The sequence below is a fragment of the Fringilla coelebs genome, assembly GCF_963513975.1.
Source record: "Fringilla coelebs genome assembly, chromosome: 13".
Lineage (NCBI taxonomy): Eukaryota > Metazoa > Chordata > Aves > Passeriformes > Fringillidae > Fringilla > Fringilla coelebs.
This window is the reverse complement of record NC_140039.1, coordinates 16,191,660-16,210,722: the sequence shown is the minus strand read 5'-3', so window position 1 is coordinate 16,210,722 and position 19,063 is coordinate 16,191,660. Positions and strand designations below refer to the sequence as shown.

The window sequence follows — 19,063 nt, the reverse complement described above, 5'->3', positions numbered from 1 at the left end:
GGAGCAGAGCCATTAAAGGGGTACTCAGATGTCCCAGACTTGTTACATGGAGAGAAAAAGTGATCTTGCATAGTAAGGGCTGTGCTTGAATCTGTTTCAGAGGGACAGTCTGAGTTTTCACAGTGAAATCTGGTAGTTCTTCCATTTTCTTTCAGGCTCAAGATAGATTCAAACGTTATCTGAATAGAAGGTTGAGTTTTCTGCCTTAATTCAGGAAAAAATAAGTGCGCTGAAACTAGTAACCTATAATGAGATTTAGATCTGTCTCATGTGTGAGATGGAAAAATGCTTTTTTTCTTTAATGATGAATTACTTTGTTTTGTATATCTCTTTTTGTCAGTCTGCCTGTCAGAATCTGTCACCGGGGAATTCAGCTGTACCCAGCATTAACTGGGTAGCAGCAAAACTGTGACTTAATATATTTACTTATGTGCATGCAGAAAAGCCTGATCAAAGAAGGGAGAAAAATTGATGGGAAAACACCCACTCAGCGACCAATAACCGTCTGTTCTCTCCCTTTCCACTCTCTCTCTTCCTTACAGCAACCACTTGAAAGGAAAGACAGCCAAAACAGTTCCCAGCAGAGCGTCTCGAGCCACCGCAGCGGGCACACGGCGTCCCCCGCGCACAGCACCCAGGTGCTGCCCGACTTCGCCGCCCCCGAGGCGCCGGCCGCCGACCAGCCGGACGCTGCTGGCCAGAAAAAGCCAGATCCCTTCAAAATCTGGGCCCAGTCCAGGAGCATGTATGAAAGCCGACGTGAGTATGAAGCAGGTGTAGTTGCTAAGGCTACGGCTCCGGCAGCTGCTGCCTGGGTATTTTCTTTGCGAAGAAATGAATCTTTTTTGGTTTCTGCTGGAAGTGTAGGGATTCTGCTGGTTGATTTGGTGTCTGTCAGTGGGATCCACTTGGTAGGGCTGCAGTTTGCTGTCTCGTGAGGATTGGGTTTAGATCATCTCTAGGAAAGGGCGCTTAGACCAAAGCTTAATGTGAAAAATCCCTCTAAAATTAAAGGCCGTCTTTCCCCCTGTGTTTTTATTGTGCTTTTAAATTGGACAGGAGGGGAATTTTCAAGTTTGTTATCCAGATCCTAACCTCTTTTTTGAGGTTAAGACTTATTATCTGATATGTTTAGGAATTTCAGTAAGGAGGGGAAGTATATAGTTTGCTGAAATTCATATCAGATGCTTTTCAGCCCCGGTCTGGGGAGGAGAAAATCCAGCTGAGCAATTTTACTTTGACCAGAGTGGACACTTTAACAATACAGATATTAAATGCATATTTTAAGTGGCTTTTATGTCAATTAATAATCTGCACACTTGGCTAATAATTCAGCAGGGTTTTGACTCTGTTCCAAGACTATAAATGTGGTTTCAATCAGTTTCTTCTCAGGAAACAAAATAAACACATTGGTTTTGCTTTAATTGCACTGCTGAAGACGATCAAATCTGTAAAAGCTTCTTAAAGAGTTAGTGTTAGGTTCATTTTGAAAGGCAGTGGTTACTTTAGTTGGAGAAAAGGGAGTTTCAAAGTCTTCGTGCTCTGAGAGTATCACCTGCAGTTTGATTTTATTGTCTAACTGGAAATTGGTAAAACCAGTAAGAAATTAACCTTTACCTCAGAATGAAAAATGGTAGGACTTTTTTTTACTGATGAAATGAATCACTTTGAAGTCTTATATCCTGGGAAAATTAAATCATGAGTCACAGTTTCTTGGCTGAAGATGCATCTCTTTGGATTGAATGTCTCAGCAATGCAGTTTGTAGGTGTCTCTGCTTTTGTGCTCTGCCTCCTTTCCCATCCTTTCCTGGGGATTGGGTGTGCTGACCCTGCGGGCTCTCGGGCCAGGTCACGCTGATCTGCAGGGTGCAGTGACAGAACTTGTCTGTGCAGCTCATTGAAATAGGAAAAAGGGGTGAGAGCTGAGGGACAGCAGCTGCTGAGCCCTGCAGAGCTGTGGGCAGAGCTCCTCCTTGTCCTGCCTGGGTGGACGAGCATCCCATGGCACTGGCCTTGCTGCTGCCCAGCCCGCGTGGTTCCTGCTGCCACTGTGCTGCCATTGCCTCTGACCCCCTGCAGCTTCTTAGCTAATTTCTAATTAACTGTTTAACTCATACTAATTAGTCATTAGTATCAGCTTAGCAGCCTTAACTCCTGCCTGTCTTTTCTGATAAGACCCAAGACTGAGCTGAAGAAAGCCTGAAGTGCACAGGCAGTCACTCTTCTGTGTCACCTTCAACACCATGTGCTAAATCCTCCCTCTTGCCTCGATGGCTGCAGTTATCCTGTAGAGGTTTTGTCCTTGGCTGGGATGAGAGCCCTTCCAGAGGCCTTTTCACAGTCTCTTGACCTGCTGGTTTCCCACACCCCTTCTTTCCCTGTGCCACAATCCTCACTGCTTGGGCCTGTTGCTAGACTGGGATCTGCTACACCCCTTCAGCTTCCCTGGCTCACCTTTCCATAGTCCAGCATCTCTGTAGTGGGGCTGATCCTCTTCTCCTGCTTCAGTCCTTGTCTCTTGCCTCTTCTACCAGATAAAACCTGTTTGAACGTTGGTGCTTTTCTGTGACATTTTCACCCCATTGCTGTTCCCTTCCAGGAAGGTGTTTTTCTGAGATTTCTTGGTTTCATAGGGGGTTTTTTTGGAGAATGGTGGAAATGTGATATGGTCATATCTCCTTTTAAACCATTAGAGGTGTCCAAGAGCCTGTGAATTTCCAGCCCTAAGCTGGAGTGAAACACATTCCCTGGGGATTAACCTGCACTCTTAGCTAGTGACATGGCTTTGCTGTGGGTAATGAAATGTGAAGAAAAGCAGGAAAGATAAGTGAAAAATTGAGTTGGATGTGCTCTTTCTACTTTTGTGGTCTGATCCCAAAGCATGACTGGTAGTTTTACTTTGAGCTCAGTGGTCAGCTCCTCCTTGCCTCACCAAGCCCTTATTTATCACCAGTCTCATAAGTAGAGTCTGTGGTTCACAGCTGAAACCTGGCTCTGCTGCCCTGGGGGCTTGGGGTGAAGCCCTTTGCCTTTCTTTGGGACCTGAATCATCCCTTTGAGACTCATTCCCAGTTTTTCCCAAGCGTGGCTCTCAGGTTATCTGTAGGGAGCTCTGCTGACACTGAGCATCAGAGTGTGTGATGGGAGGAACCATTCCCCAGTTCTGCTGTCTGTCAGCTCCACCTGTGCTCTTCTTCATGCTTTTACCCAGCTGCAGTTGGGTTTAACTCCGGTGCCACCTTGGGCTGGTGGGGAGAGTCATGTCTTCTCTTTCTCCTTTACTTCACTCATTCCCTCAGGCTTTGGGACTGTCATCTCCAATGACAGCTTTGGGTGCTGGGTGTGACTCTCTCTGCAGCCTTCTGATGGAGGTGTGAGCAGAACTGAGTGAAAATCTTATGCACAGCAGGAGGATGTCACCCTAGTGCAAGGGCTGAGGGTGGGTGACACATCCAGTCACCAGGGAATTTGGGGGGTTCTAGAAGGCTCCACCACTTGAGGAGCCCCAGCACAGCTCTTCTGCCACTCAGGCCAGGGCTTGCCCTCTGGTAATTGCTGGCCTTAAAAAGCCTGAAAAAGGGTTATAGGATGTTCTTCAGGGTTTTGAATCCTCAACAAGTGGACTGAAAAACAGGAACGAGCCTTTGTGTTGAAGTATATGATGAATTTTAAAAGGAGAAAATTTTAGAGCTTTAGATCATCTTAAGTGTTTTATTTTGTCCCATTTTTGAAATTGTTGAGCATAAAAAGAGCATAGTGCAATTTTTCAAGTGCAGTTGACACAAGAAGATGAATTCATTAGCTCTAGCCCAGACAGATTTTTTTTTATCTAAAAATAATATTGTAAAGAGGTTTTATTCAGTATATGAATTCCTCTTCTCCAAGATATTTCTAAGAAGTACTGAATCTGTAATGAGTACCTATTGCCTTTTTCTCTGGGAATGCATCCCACTGTTACTTACATTAATAATAAGAATGTAGACACAGAAAGCAAAGGCAACATTTTAATATTTCAGAATTTCTAAAATTCATTCCTCTTCTACTTGAGTTGTCTTTGGATCAGTATTTCATTCAAAAAGACTGTATTTGCCTCATGTGACTTGTCTCACTGAAGTCATTGGCAGAGAACAATTAGGTTGAAAAGCACCAGCTAACCCATAATTGTGTAAAAGCATGTGTTTTTATGATTTACCCCAAGCATCTTAATATCAGAAAGTGCTCCAGTTCTGCAGGGGAGAGCCACAGGTGTTGCTTGTTTAGGGGAAGAAAAAAAAAAAGAACAAAAATTAAGCTAGAATTAATAATGCAAAGCTAAGGAAAGGCTCCACCAGTGTCTCTGGACTGGCTGAGGGGAAGCAGATTCGAGCTGCAACTTTATTCCACAAATGTGGGTTAAAGTTCCTTCATGTGGAGCTCCCTGGGGTGAGGGGATCAGCCCTGCAAGGTGCTGAGTGTTTGGGCTCGGGTCCAAGAAAGCTTATTTCCAAGCTGCAGACCCAAAGGCATGCTTTAAGGCTAAGGCTGAGCTCAGATGCTGTGCTGCAGTCTGGCCCAGAGTGACCAGTCTTTGCTGGATTAAGATGTTTGAGAATAGCCAGCTTTGTGGGAATGTGAAAACAGAGCATTTGGTGGTGGTAACAAATGCACTCTTTGCTGGTGCTGAGCTTTAGCTGCCTGAGCTCCTCGTTATGGGTAACTCATTGCTGCTCGTGGGAGTTGTGTACATGAATCAGAGGGAAGGACAAACCCTTAAGGTTTGAAAGCTGAAGCAGTTCCAAGATCCAGGGATGACACACTTGAAGAGCACTCAGAGAGAGAAGCAGCAATTGAGTGGCTTAGCAGAGAACCACAATTCAGAAACCTCACACTGTTTTATTGAAATATATTTTTATAATATGCTTTTTACTTTTCAATGTATTATTAAACTTCCTTAAAGATTAACACAATCTGTTGTCAAATTTTTCTCATGTGGCCTGATTGCTTTGCAAAATACCGTATCCTACATATGGCCATCTGTCAAAACAGCAGTGACAAAATGAATTAATCTGAATTGCAGATGTGTTAATGAATCCCTTTGAAGGGCTTAAGCATTTAATTAAAAGTAAAGCAGAACACGATAGAGAATTTTTAAAGCTTTTAAAATATTCGAAGTTATCATTAATATTTGAATTTTATTTTCAGGCGCACAATTTGTTTAGGAGGATTTTTCTCTCCCCAAATCTAATTAAAACAATACAAACAAGTCTTGACCCTAGCATGTTGGCACAACAGCAGTTACATAGAACTAAAAATATTTGCACAATGACACAAACATTAGATAATTTTCCCTTAAAATAGAAAAGAAGAATGCTCTCCTGAAATTGCAGCCACCTTCTGATCAGACTGAGTTGAAAGATGGTGTTTAGTAAAAGCCCTTTGGTAGGGTGATGTCATTTTATTATATTAATAGTAGACTAACAGTTGCAGTGATACTCTTGGGCACACAGATGTATCCATGCCCTGGGAGAATGCGTTGCTAAAAGGGACCGTGGTACTCACGTGAGCTTGTTCATCTTGTCAAGAGTTCCTGCTGAAGGCATCTTTCAAAAGCTTTCCATGCCACCACAAAGGGCTGGGTAAAGGGAAAAGACAGGAAAAAACTGAATTCTTCTGCAGTGGGATGGTTTAGAAAATGGATTTCTTGCAAATATGGAGCTTTATGAGATCTGTGGGTAAATTGCAAGGCTTTTCAGCTCTGAAACTCTCCATCAGCTTCAGTGAGACTGTCCACTCCTAGTTTCAGACTTGTCCTCATATACTTTGCTGAATCTGGGCCCTAAACATTTCTTTGCTTTGCCAGGCTATGAGTCACTGAAAGTGCTGCTGCCTCAAATGAGCCAGTGACTAAAGCAAACTCACACTGATCATTCTTGCATCCGTCTTACGTTGAAATTGATGTCACACAAGGCAGATTTTTATTTTATATAGCATGTTAAAGTTTGCATAGTAAAGTTTGATTAAAATTATCTGTAATTAGAACCAGGTTCATTGTTCATCACCACATATTTAGAATTTCTTTTAATATTTGGCAAAGATATTTTTATTTGGAAAACTAACTCATGTCATGAAGTTGAAAGGTTTAAGGTGTTGTTTAAGGTGTTCTCACAGAAATTTTTCCTCTAAGGAGAAGAAAGGTTTTTCAAATGTACCTGCATGCATGTGCATAAATGTGTAAATTCATATGTGTATGTATTTTATATCTACACATGCACAGAGATGTGAAACTTAGTATGTCATAATCCATAGTAGCTGTAACCTTAATAAATTGTGCATGCAAGCCTAACATGACCCATAAAGTCACAATTAATTAAATGAACTAACAAGAAAGCAGATACATTAAGCTTTGCAAAACTGTAAAATTAATATTACAGCTATGTCACCTTCACCTGCAACTGGACTGAGCAAGGGTGAGAGAGAGAGAGAAATCAATTCCACGAGTTTTGGAGAATGTAAGACTGTGCTGAGAACCTATCTGTGTCTTGTGATGTCTTGTTCTGGTGTCATTGCTGCTCTGTGGTGGGGGGCTCATCATCACTAAGGGAGTCTGGCAAGGCCATATGCCAGGGGCAAAGCCTGGCTTTGCTGTCCTGGCTGGATGGTGTAGGTGGTCGAGGGTGGGTGTATCATGTTCCTGTTTCCTTCATGCGTTTGCCCACGTGGTTCATCAATGGGGCTTCATCACCCACCTGTCCTGACATTCACAGAACTCTTCTTACCACTTTTGCACTGCTCTCCAAATGGTCTGGTTTAATTTGGGACAAGCAGATTAAATTTTGCCGCTGTTAAATTTTACCCATGTGGGCTGCGTACGTGTTTTGTCAGAATCAGACATGCTTGAGATCAGTCAAGGTGCAGTGTTGCAATGAATGACTCCTAGAGGCCATTTTTCATTCATTTTCAACAAAGTTTCAGCAGCACCATGTTCCCATCAAGTAAGGAAAGTGGCTCCTTAGAAGTGCAACAGAATAACGGGACAACCTAAAATAATTCTCCGGTATGGAACCTCCTCAGAGGGTCTCACCTCTGAAGCTCGGGGGTGGATGGGTGTTCTGGGCTGTGCCAGTGAGTCACTGCCCTGCAGAACTGCTGCAAAAAGTGGTAAAAGGAGCTTTGTGCTCACTCTGTGAAAAGGTGTGTTGTCTGTATATCTGTTCTGTCTGTGTTCCACCTCGCTGAAATCCTTCCAGTGGGAGGAGCGCAATGTGAAAGAGCCGGATTCTTTGGGGGCAGACTTGTGGTTTTTTGTTGCTTTGTTCTGACGTGGCTGGTCCAGCCTGGCCTGCTGTTCCCCCCAGCAGTGTTAATTCTGTAGCTGGGACCCAAACCAGGGCCATACGGCATCTCTCAGTGGGACTGGAGGGGTGACAAATGGGAAGGTGCTGAGAGATGCTGAGGACACGAGCCCACGCTGGAGCTCTCTGCAGCAGCCACTTTACCTCTGACAGATCCAACACACACTATTAATTGTTTGGGGCCAGCCTTTGCCAAAACAGCCTGAGAAGGGCTGGGAGACACTCCTGACTGTCTGCTTGTCACGCTCCCCTTGCTGAAGGCAGTGACAAACAGCAATTATTTCATTGTCTGGATGCTGTTGTGCTGCACGTCTGTGCGTGGCGAGCTGCCTTCAGCCAGAGGAGATGAGGCACCCGGCGTGCTCATCACCCGAGTGCTCTCTAATTGTGTCTGGACAAAAATCAGCCTCTAATTCAGCGAGGGCACAGGTGTTAAGCTTGGCTTATAATTGCAGGTAATTAAAATGTAAAAATATTATCTGTAAAGCCAGCTTAAATGAAAATGTCAAAGCAGACATCTGTAGCTTACCGTTTACCTGTTCATTTAATTTTTAGTATTCCCAGTTCTTCCATTCATGTTATATTTTAACTCATGGAAGAGAGACCTTCAGAGGTAACCAAAAGTCTGACAAGCACCTGAGCAGACCCAAATTTTTGCAGAATAAGCACAGACAGTGTAAAATCCAATTAGGGCCCAATCTGACATTCACTGATGCCAGTGGAAAACAACCTGTTCACAGATACAGAAAGCTAGATGATGTGTCATTAAATGTGCTGCATCCTGTGTCTGAGGAGGCACCTTTTTAAATTGGATTCCTGAATGATATACTTCGGTTTCTTTGTTGAAGTTATAGGCAGCTGACTGGTAGAGCAACAGCTTTTTATTATCATTAATTATAAATTTTGGGAGGGAATCATTACAAAATTAGTCAATGTTACAGATACTATCCAATAAATATTAAATGAACCTGAAGTTGTCTTCTGATATGATATAATGTTAGCAATTAGTTATGCATTTTTAAAAAAGGGATGAAAGCAAGCATGAGTAAGTTAATATAAAACATTGCTGTTCAACAGCGCTTCAAGGTTAGTACTTCACTGTATGTAATATTCATTGTAAAAACCTTGCTGGTGTTCCATACTAATGAGTAGGTGAGGTCGGGTTTTTTTTATGTTTCCAGCTGGTTTTATCTCTTCAGTGCTTTCAGTGCTTTTGCAGAGCCTGTACACGAGCAAGTGAGAGTCAGGAGAGCTGCATTGCTTTGAGTGGAGCCCTTCTGATTTACACCAACTGGGGATCTGTCCCACAGTTATTTAAAGCAGGGTTGGTTGACAGATAGCAAGCTATGCTTGGGGAAGTTAATTAAATAGTAGAAGTCATAACAAGTGGCTCTTCTGTCTCCCATGTAAGAGGAGGCAGCTGTATTGTTTCTGGCAGAGTAATTCTCTGCTGTACACATTTATTTATTGATGGTTTGGAAGAGACTCTTGCCATGGGTAATGATGCTAATATTGACAGAAGGAAATATTATAGGACAAGTTACAATTAGGTACCTAGAAAGTAGAAAACACTGCATAACTTTTAATGGTAATATATGTAATAATCCTTTAGTATTTAAAACTATAAATGTTGATAGGTATGTTTCTTTTTTTAACGTAAAAAGGAGGTGGTCTCCAAGCCCACCTCATTTAAAGGTTAAAATTGCATGTCACATCCTTTTATGTATGCCTTTTATGTCCTGATTTGGGTAAAAAGGTGTGGTATTTTGATTAAAAATGATAGTTTTTTTTCTTTCCCTTCAGTTCCAGATTATCAAGAGCAGGATATCTTTCTATGGAGAAAGGAAACCGGGTTTGGATTTAGGATTCTAGGTGGAAATGAGCCTGGAGAACCTGTGAGTATCATGTTTTAGTTTGTGGCATCTTTCAGAAACATAGCAGTAGAATGTACAGCTGAGCAAAACTATGCTGTAAAATCACTGCTAAATAGTTACTGGAATATATATATATATATATTGGAAAATATATATTGGAAAATATATATCTATATATATATCCTGCATCTCCCCACCCTCCCTCCAAAATAAGCCCAGAACTCCGTAACTGAAATGGGTTTGGCTTCACCTTCTCCTTTAATGATAAACTAAATAACACATAGGTCCTTGGACACTGAGGACAGGATGTATTTGTTTGCAACTGTTTTGATCTTAGAATGGCAGGTTCTCAGATCTTAGAATGCTCAGTTTTCTCCTTGAATTCAGTTAATTTATTTACCAGAAATCCAGTGCCTGTGGGAGGTGTCATCCTTCCCTGTGCTGCACAGGTCCTAGCTAGATAGTAGCAGCATGACTTTCCATGTTTTTCCCTGCCAAAATTATTTTGCTCATTTATGGGAAGAGAGACCACGAATTCATCTCGTGTTAGAGTAACTCCACAGAGCTCACTGAAGATAAACCAAGACTGAGTTGGAGGACAAGCGTGTGGTGCAGAGCTTGTAAACCCTGCAGGCAACTGAAAGGGTAACTCAATCTCAGCTTCCCTGACAAGACCCTCAGTGCTATTAACCATCTTCCTGTCTGGTCACTGTCTGGTTGAAGACGTTTCCCAAGGCTGTCTGTCCTTAGAGTGAATGGACTGCCTAAAGAAACAAGATGTCAATTTATTACAATTTCACAACGTGCTGTATTCACACAGAACCGCTTTCACAGGAGCAACTTCTCTGACCAGCAGACATTTGTCAGCAATTTCACATCCCTCCTAAATCAGGTCTAACTGGGAGTGCCCCTCGCTTGCAGCTGGCTGTTGAGCTGGTTCTCACGGCTCTCTCTCCTCCTGTGCCAATTCCTCAGATTTACATCGGTCACATTGTACCGCTGGGTGCTGCTGACGCCGACGGCCGCCTGCGATCGGGCGATGAGCTGATCTGCGTGGATGGGACGCCTGTGGTGGGCAAATCTCACCAGCTCGTGGTCCAGCTCATGCAGCAGGCAGCCAAACAGGGTCACGTCAACCTGACCGTCAGGCGCAAAGTGGTTTACACAGGTAAGCTGCGGTATCACCCCGCAGGGGTGGGTTTTCTTGCCAGGATCCCATCTGTTCAGCAAATGGTCTAAGGGGAAAAAAAAAGCTTCTTCTAGTGCTGGGAAAACTCAAGGGATGGGCTGTTATTTTCCGCTTTTGCCTGTTTTTAGTCTTTTTCGTTCCTGATCAAATAAGTTTCAAGTATTTTTTTTCCAGTCAAGACTGTCTTAGTTGGCTTTCCCAGTGTTCATAAGGTTTCAGATAAAATGGGAACTGTTCGGTTGCAAAGTACAATTTCTAGTTTGACTCATGCAGCGGACACTGTGGCCAACTGCTTGTTTTCTGTATACTTCCCAAAATAAATGTGCAGCCTGATAGTCACCCTTAAACTGGGAGTGAGGGGAAAGATGATGAAGAGTCCAGAGAAGGGGAGGCAAGGGCAGAGTGTGAGTGAGGGCTCTGGTGTGTGGTGGCTCAGGGAAAGCTTCAACGTGTAGTCAAGTGAGCTCAGGATGGGAAACTGCAAACATTGTTGGTTCTGGTGGGCCAGGGTGGGCATGTTTGTTGTCACAGGGTCATAGAATGGTTTGGGCTGAAAAGGACCTTAGATATCCATTTCCAACCCTTCTGCCACAGCAGAGACACCTTCCACTAGACCAGGTTGCACAGGTCTGGAGAGTTTTCTATATGCTGAGTTACACTGGGCATCGTGCACAGGCTGTACAAGTGTAGGATCTAAATGAACAGAAAAGAAGCTGGCAGAAAAAAAAACATGCAAAGAGAAGTGACGCTGTGTGGTACCATTTTGGCACCAAGTGATTGAGAAATATCATAATAGCAGAGAAAATGAAGACATGAGCATGAGCTTTCTAAATAACACGTGGCCATGTGTTTAATACTGGAGAGTAACTTTTGAGTGCTGCTTGTCCCTTTGAGCCCCTTTAGGAACTCAGGGGTGGCATTTGCTTTTACTCACTCAAAGAAAAGGTTATTATATAGCTTTTCAAGTTTAGGCATCATCAGATAAACAGGCAGTGATGTACTTTGATCTTCGAGAGAATCAAAATAACATTCAGGTTGGAAATTAGGTCCTCAGTGGAAGTTAGGACTAGAAGAGTACCTCTAAAATAGCTCTGTGTTCTTATCCAGGCCTGAGCTTCTTCTGCACAATAATAAATAAATGTTCACTTCTCATTTCTTTATTTCTTCCCAGTGTGGATTTAACACCAGGTTGTGTCTCTCCTCTGACGGCCTGTCTTTAATTTCTGACCAAGGTCTGGTGTGAGAGGAGCTTTAGAAGAGCATTGGGAGGAAGGGGAAGGGCAGCTGAATTTTGGTATTGTTTTTGTGTGTAGATTTTCTATGCAGTTTTACAGCCTCCAGGCTGGAAATTACCATGAAAGATTTAGATGCATGAGATCTCTCTTGATATTTCATTCAGAGGCATGTTACTGCAGATCGAGCTATTTCTGAATCATTGCAAATGTGGACACTTACTCTAGGATAAATTATTCAGAATCCCTTCTTTCACCTTATATTTGCAGGCTTTTAAATTTCAGCAGAACTTTGTGGAGAAGGCTGTTCCTGAATTTTGGTCCCTTGTTCCTCCTGTCATCTGTATGCCAGTAGAAAAAGATTGTTCACCTAAATGAGTACTCTCTGTCCTGAGATTCATGTAGGGGAAATTTTATGCTCCTGTAATCTTAATATGAAGAATGCTATCTATTTAGTACATACTTTTGAGTATATAAGTGCAGACAGGACTTCTATCCAAGGATATTTTAAAGTCTTTTTTTTTTTTTTTCATCATGAAATTACACATTTAGATTTTGTTTGCCATCCATTTTCATGCTGGTGCTTTTAAGATCTTCAACTTGATTTTGATTCACCAAATTGGAGAAGTGACCTGATTACCAGAGGCAGCCATTCAGCAAGGACAAGTGCAATATGCTGCTCTCAGCTGCACAAATGGGCTGTGGAGAACAGGCTGAGTAACAAGAAGTGGAAGCTATTGTGGGCCACAAGCTTTATGCTGAGGTTGGCTCAGGTGAAGAAAAAGACTGTGCAGGGATGTAGGCAGGGGAAACTCTCCTGATTTCCCAGCAGATGATGGCTTAGTGCAATATGGTCCAGCACTTCAAGAAAGACATATTTGAATTGGAGAGAGCCCAACTGGAGGGAGTCCAGAAGACCAGGGAAAATAAGGAGAGCTCTAGAAAACATGGTCTGAAAGGAAATATTGAACAAATTTGGATTCTTTAGCTTAAAGCAGAGGAGGGGGAGGAGGTATTAAACTTCCCAAGACTATCAGAGGCTGCTGCAAAGAGGAAGGGAATAATATGTTCTCCATATGCCTGTTAGATAGCACTCGAAATAATAGCCTTATGTAGCAGCAGGGAAGATTTAAGTCAGATATTGCAACCAATAGATTGCCTGAGGAGATATTTAACAGCTGATTAGACAAACATCTGTCAGGACTGATATTAGGTATAGTTGGCCCTCACTCGAGCAGAGTCTGGACAATTTTTTTGAGATTTCTTCAAGCCTTGTGGTAGCTGATTAGATTTTAAGCTAATACCCCTTCCAACTTTAGTTGCTGTTAAACACTTGTTTAATATTAACATTAACAATGTTTAATGTCTGTACCAGACTGTACAGATGATAGTTGCTTGTTCTTCTATCCAGGAATGCTTGGTTCACAAGCTGTTTTGTTCATGTTGAGAGAGTGTTATTACTAAAGATCCCATTAATCAAATGCAATCAGTGCACTAACTAATAGCTTTCAGTTTAAAACTACACAGAAGGTGGTGTTGTGAGATATTACTGCCTCTCCTTGTGGGTTGTGCATGTATATGTACAACATACATATGGTTGTACATATATGACTGAGGTGGGGATGCAATAGCTGGAGGAGGCACCTTTGAGCTGATGTGATCCAGGTTTAAAATGCCACAGAGCATCCAAGCACGCAGCACTGCCCTGGTTTAACCAGGCTGCAGTTTGGCAGTGGATGGCTTTGGCTGAATGAGCCCACGCAGGAGAGGGTGAGCAGTGTGGGCAGTTCCCCCATGAGCAGAGCTATCGAAAGCATGGCCATAGATGGACAGACTAAAGCAGGTGATTTTCTTTTACCCTTTTCTCAGTAGACACCTCTCTCCAAGCACTGTTAGGAAAATTAATCCACAAACATCAGAGGTTTATGTCCAAAAAGGAGACAGAGGAGTGCTTTTACTTTATTTGAATAAAGGGAGAGGCCATGGGGCATTCCCCTGGGATCTCTCAAATTTTTGGAGGACGCAGCCTCCTTTTTTATCCCAATTTCCCAGCTACATTTCCCTTCTCTCTTTCCCCATTGGCTGAAGTACTTGAGAGGTACAGACTGCCCAGAACACCTGATCCCAAAGATTTCCCTCTAATGTATAACCCTCCCTTTTAATTTTTAATTCTTATGGAATTTAGGGGTTTTTCTTCCCCATTGTTTCTTTCATCTTTTCTATGTCTAATTTCATTTTTCAGCAAACCTAAAGTTTATTTGTAAAAGCAAATACCTTTTTCCATTCATCAATCAGTGGAACCCTTCCCATTGTTTCTTTTATCTCCCAGTGCTAATTTTATCTACCAGCAGACCCACAGCTTGTTTGGACAGATCCACTATTCCTCTCAGCACTAAATGGTGTGTTGGGGAAGATGAAACAGGAAAGCCTTATAAATATGATTGCCTGGCAAAAGATTTTGAGAATATAGAAACTATAAGTGAGGTTGAAATGAAAGCAAGTTTTGAGATACCTTAGTTACTGAACGACTAGAAAACAATGGTGTGGCCAGCTGAAAATAATCCCTTTTTGCTGAAACAATACCCTCTGCTTGCAGACAGGTCCAAAGGTCAGAGCAGACCCTACTAGCTTAGCAGAAAGAGTCCAAAGAGTAGTTTTTAGAGTTTAAAATGTAACACAGTATGGTAATGTAATGATTCTTATAGTCTGTATGTAAATGCCATAAGATTTGTGTCTTGTATTAGATTGCTTAGTGAGAATTAGAATATTCAACAGAGAAGAAAATTTATTGTATTGTAATGGGAACCTCGTTCTCTTTTCCTCTTTTACTCTTTACCTCTTATCCTCTCATCCTCTCTCTCTCTTTCTCTTTACCACTCTCTTTACTTCTCTCGGGCCTGCTCCGAGCTGTGGCTGGCAGCTCCCAGCAGAGCCCTTTGTAATGAACCCCAAGTTCCAAGACCTGGCTTCAGAGATCTCTCATCTCCGTCTGTCCTGACCATCCTACCCACACCATCCTGACCATCACTCCCACACTGGTGCAGCCTGCTCGAGCGCTCTCTCTTCTCCCCTCCCCAGTTCCCAAGGCAGAGAATGAAGTCCCATCCCCGGCCTCCTCCCACCACAGCAGCAACCAGCCGGCCTCGCTGATGGAGGAGAAGCGGACGCCGCAGGGCAGCCAGAACTCGCTCAACACGGTCAGCTCGGGCAGCGGCAGCACCAGCGGCATCGGCAGCGGCGGCGGCGGCGGCAGCGGCGTGGTCAGCGCCGTGGTGCAGCCCTACGACGTGGAGATCCGCCGCGGCGAGAACGAGGGCTTCGGCTTCGTCATCGTCTCGTCCGTCAGCAGGCCCGAGGCGGGGACGACGTTCGGTGAGTGCCGCGGGTTTTTGGTCGCACCTCCGGTGAGAGGCGAGATTTGTGGCCCAAGGAGGCGGGTGGGGATCTGTTTGATTAAAAGTCATGAGCGGGCCCTGATTTACGTAGCTATAGCAAAAGCAAGGACTCGGTGGGTGTTTGCCTCCTGGGTGTTTTTCGGCACTGGGTTGAGAAAGGTGAAATGACGTCCCAACCTGAAGAGCTAAAATGCCACCAGTGCAATTCCTGATGCTCACCTTCTGGGAGAGCCTCTCTGGGGTTTGCTCTCAGAGGAGCAGCTGGGGATCCTCCCAGTGATGCTGTTTGCCAGTGCAGAAATGGAGCAGGTGGAATGAAATATGTCTCGTGATGGTGGAATCAAGCCAGTTGATTTAAAAGCAGTAATGCTTAAACTGATTAACTTCTCTTTGGCAATCAGGGTTATTCTGAACATCATTATGTTGTGAGCATGCTGGTAGCTGGAAAGTTTTAATTAATACTGCTTGCTGGTGAGGCATAAAACAGGGAATACTGTTAAAAGAACGGGATGTTTCTTTTACCCATTTGACCTCTTCCCAAATGCATTTCTTCAGAGTAGGAAGAAATTAAGTTTAAGCTATGTCACACATAATATCCTGACCTAATAAAGGTAATCATGGTTTCTGTCTCAAGACAGTCTTTCTGCTAGGCAGATACCCATTTCCAGGGGTTGCTGCAGAGGAGATGCACATAAGCTGGTTTTGCAAATATGCCCAGAACAGCCTTTTCTCAAGCAGAAGTGTCATTGCAAGGAGGAAACCAGTCAGAGATGCTATTTTCTTCCCTTTCCATCTCCTCCAAAAGGAGGCCATAGGCAGCATCCACTTGTACTTTGTAAAGGAAGGTGTTCCCTTAGTCTGTGACAGGGGTGGAGGGAAAGGAAGGTACTGTCCATCTTCACAGCACCTCCCACAGCAGCGCTGTGGTTTGCAGAGAAAATGCATTGCAGGCTTCCTGGGCAGCTTGAGTGCTTCTGGGGCATGCAGGTGCAAGAAATAGCCTTTCCCTCATTCTCCCAGGCTTTATTTTCTGACACTTCTTTCCATTACCCATCAGTGACACCCTTAGTAATACATCAAGGGAGCACCACCACCTTTGCTGGTATTGATGTAGAACAGGCTATTTCTAGCTCTGTTCTGGGCAGTCTGGCAGAGATTTCAAGGGGGAATTCTGTAGTACAAAACTAGTGCATTGAGTTCTGTCAGTTCTCAGATTCTAGGCTCTCTCACACTGTCCTTGCTGCTGGAAACTGCTCTCCCAAGATAGTTTTGGTGCCAGAACACAATGGTGTAATGTAAAACAGATTAAACTGAACGCAGTCTAGAAACGAGGGCATGCTTTTATCTTCTGAATGGATTTGCAAACGTGTGTCAATTACTTTTACTGTATGAAGATTATGCTGTAACTCTTCTCTGCAGAGAAACTTTGACCTGAGGTTGTAAAAAGTTGTGTTTGCTCTAGCCCAAAGTTCTTGCTAACTGGAAGTTTTCTGTGCAGGGGCTCCCAAGGAGATCTGTTGATCTGTGACTGTTTTTCCTTTAATTTTTTCAAGTATATTCAGTTTTTTCCTAACACTCCGCATGAGATGTGTTCCCTCTGCTATCTGGTGCTTGCTCTCGACCTGCTTTGTAGTTTTTTTCTTTCATGGGTAGTATTTAGAGATGGGCCAAACTGGTTCTAAAACCCACCTTGGTCACTTTGGTTTGGGCTCTGTCATCTGTGTTTAGTGGATTGGATAGAGTAGAAACTCACACCCTCAAAACAGGATAAACTGCAAACTGGATGGGGCTTTGTATTACCAGAAAGAGAAACTTTCTAACATCATGGTAAAATTAAAGACAAAATAAAAAAAGAAATCTCCCTAATGTTTGTAACTAATATAACTAATATTAACACTTTCTGCCAGTTTTCATTGCATCTTTCCAACCTCACATATCCTTGTCTTAGCCTTTTCTTCTTTATGGTCTTTCTAGTGTTGTCATGTGTGTGTATCTCTAAAACTACTAATCAAATGAAGACTACAGCAGAGATGGGAAAGTGCATCTTGAGGGTGAATGTATTGTGGATGCAAAGTGTGAGAAGACCATGTGCTGTGTGCCTCAAGGCCTCTTGCCCACAAAAAGGAGCTGTAGAAAAGCTCACTGGATTTATCTGAGTCATGTTGTGTATCCCCTGTGTCCCAATTATGCATGTTATGGACAACCCAGAGTTTTTGAAACAAAACAGCTGCATAGAACAGGAGGAGAATTTTGTCTCCAGAACACATTCATCCCAAAGTGCTCTCGCTCTGTGTGTCAGACATCTCAGTGGTTTTGTGTGTGGTTTTAGAGGTGTTTAATGAGGAGAACCTTATTCCTTCTTTGTTCCTACCTGATGCCATCTAAGATCATAAAAGAGGAAGGGTTAGTAGCAGCTGAGGTGGGTGCCAGCACCAAACAGGTTGCCTTTGTCAGTCTTGGCCCATCTGTAGTGGTCCTGTGCCTTCCCTGGTAGTACCTTTATTCACAGTGGAAGAAAAATGTTTCATGTTGCTTCCCCATGCAGCGCTGGTAGAGTGGGTCTGTGTGGTAGATAGGGAGCCACACTCCCTCCTAGGCCTAGAATGATTTTATCTTTCTAAATTGAGAAAGAACAAAACATTGGCAGAAGCTTGAACAGCAGTTGGCTTAGAGAAGGACTGGAGAGGCTGACACTGATGTAATCTTGGAGGAGGAAAGTTGAGTTTTCTATAAACAGTTTCAATTTTTTTCTTCAAAAACAAAATCAGATTTGGGTTATGATGGAGCTGCTAAGTGCAGTTGTAGTCAATAAAAATTGCACCATTTATTAACAGAAATCCACTTGGGGGGAGTTTTGAGGGATTAGCAAAACACCTTTTTGTGGAAGAAGTAAAGTGTTGTGCACTCAACTAGTTGATTGCCAATGTTTTGAACACTGGCAGCAAAGCTATCCTATAATAACTTTTGCTTGATGCATTAATTAATTAACCCTTAACCTTCTCTTTCCCTTTTCAACCCTTTTTTTCCTTTTCCCCTTCACCATATTCCCACATACATAAACAATAAAAACCAACAAAAAAAAAACAAAACCAAAACCAAACCAAAACCAAAAAAAACAACCCCCAAACCGATACAAAAGCGGGAAATGCATGTGTGGCCATGCCTCACAAAATAGGTCGGATAATTGAAGGGAGCCCCGCCGACCGCTGCGGGAAGCTGAAGGTCGGCGACCGGATCTTGGCCGTCAATGGGTGCTCCATCACCAACAAGTCGCACTCAGACATCGTCAACCTCATTAAGGAAGCGGGAAACACCGTCACCCTGCGCATCATTCCAGGAGATGGTAAAGTATCTGTTTCCTGCTCTCTTGCCTCACCCTCTGCTTGGTTCTGGTCCCCGGGATTTTTCTGTCAGGTGGAGCTGCAGAGCCGTGGAGGGGTCAGTTTCCGCTCCCGCTTTGGGAGTTAGCGGTGAGGGAGGTTGTGAGTCTCCTGTAGATTTAGTTTTTGTTTCTTTTTGTAGAGATGGTTGGTTTTTAACAGAGAGGTGTTAATTCAGCGTTAAAGAAAAGAGTTTTGTGCTCCATGCATCTGCTTAAAATGATCTTCCATAAATTTGATGGATCTCTCAATACACTTTGGTTTGATTCTTAGTTTAATAATGCAGCTTTAGAATTTGGGAATCATTTGTTAGTATGTGTGATTCCTAAAGCTTTGTATAGACACAAGCAGGCTATAGAGTAAGGAGATCACAGAAAGAGATAAACACTTTGACACGTTTTAAGCTGTTTCAAAAGCAGATTTGCTTTTATTCTGGGTAAGTTGCTTTGAGAGCGAGCTCAGTACATTTTAAAATGACTGTTTAAATAGGGATGGTTCTGAAGTTGCATTTTAAGAGTTACCCTAGACAGGATCTCACTGTTTCAGATGAGAGGGAACATGCAGGTTCCCTAATAATAAATTGACACTTGGTGCTGATTTAAGGTCACTGAAGTATTTAATAAAAATAAGGATCTGTGTTTTGTATCAGTTCCATTAAATTA

The 19,063-nt window shown here is 43.0% G+C and overlaps 1 protein-coding gene across 20 annotated transcripts in view; it reads left to right on the top strand.

The window, feature by feature from the left end:
- MAGI1 (membrane associated guanylate kinase, WW and PDZ domain containing 1) overlaps positions 1-19,063 on the top strand; it is a 331,729-nt gene that overhangs the window by 299,917 nt on the left and 12,749 nt on the right. For 13 of the 20 annotated variants that reach the window (XM_084214795.1, XM_084214798.1, XM_084214790.1 and 10 more), the window contains 6 exons: positions 543-759; positions 6,411-6,488; positions 9,135-9,226; positions 10,181-10,373; positions 14,705-14,998; positions 18,161-18,364. In XM_084214795.1, the coding sequence (XP_084070921.1) occupies positions 543-759; positions 6,411-6,488; positions 9,135-9,226; positions 10,181-10,373; positions 14,705-14,998; positions 18,161-18,364 (1,078 nt within the window). The remainder of the gene's footprint in view (positions 1-542; positions 760-6,410; positions 6,489-9,134; positions 9,227-10,180; positions 10,374-14,704; positions 14,999-18,160; positions 18,365-19,063) is intronic. The other 7 variants (XM_084214791.1, XM_084214800.1, XM_084214782.1 and 4 more) reach the window with 3 other exon arrangements.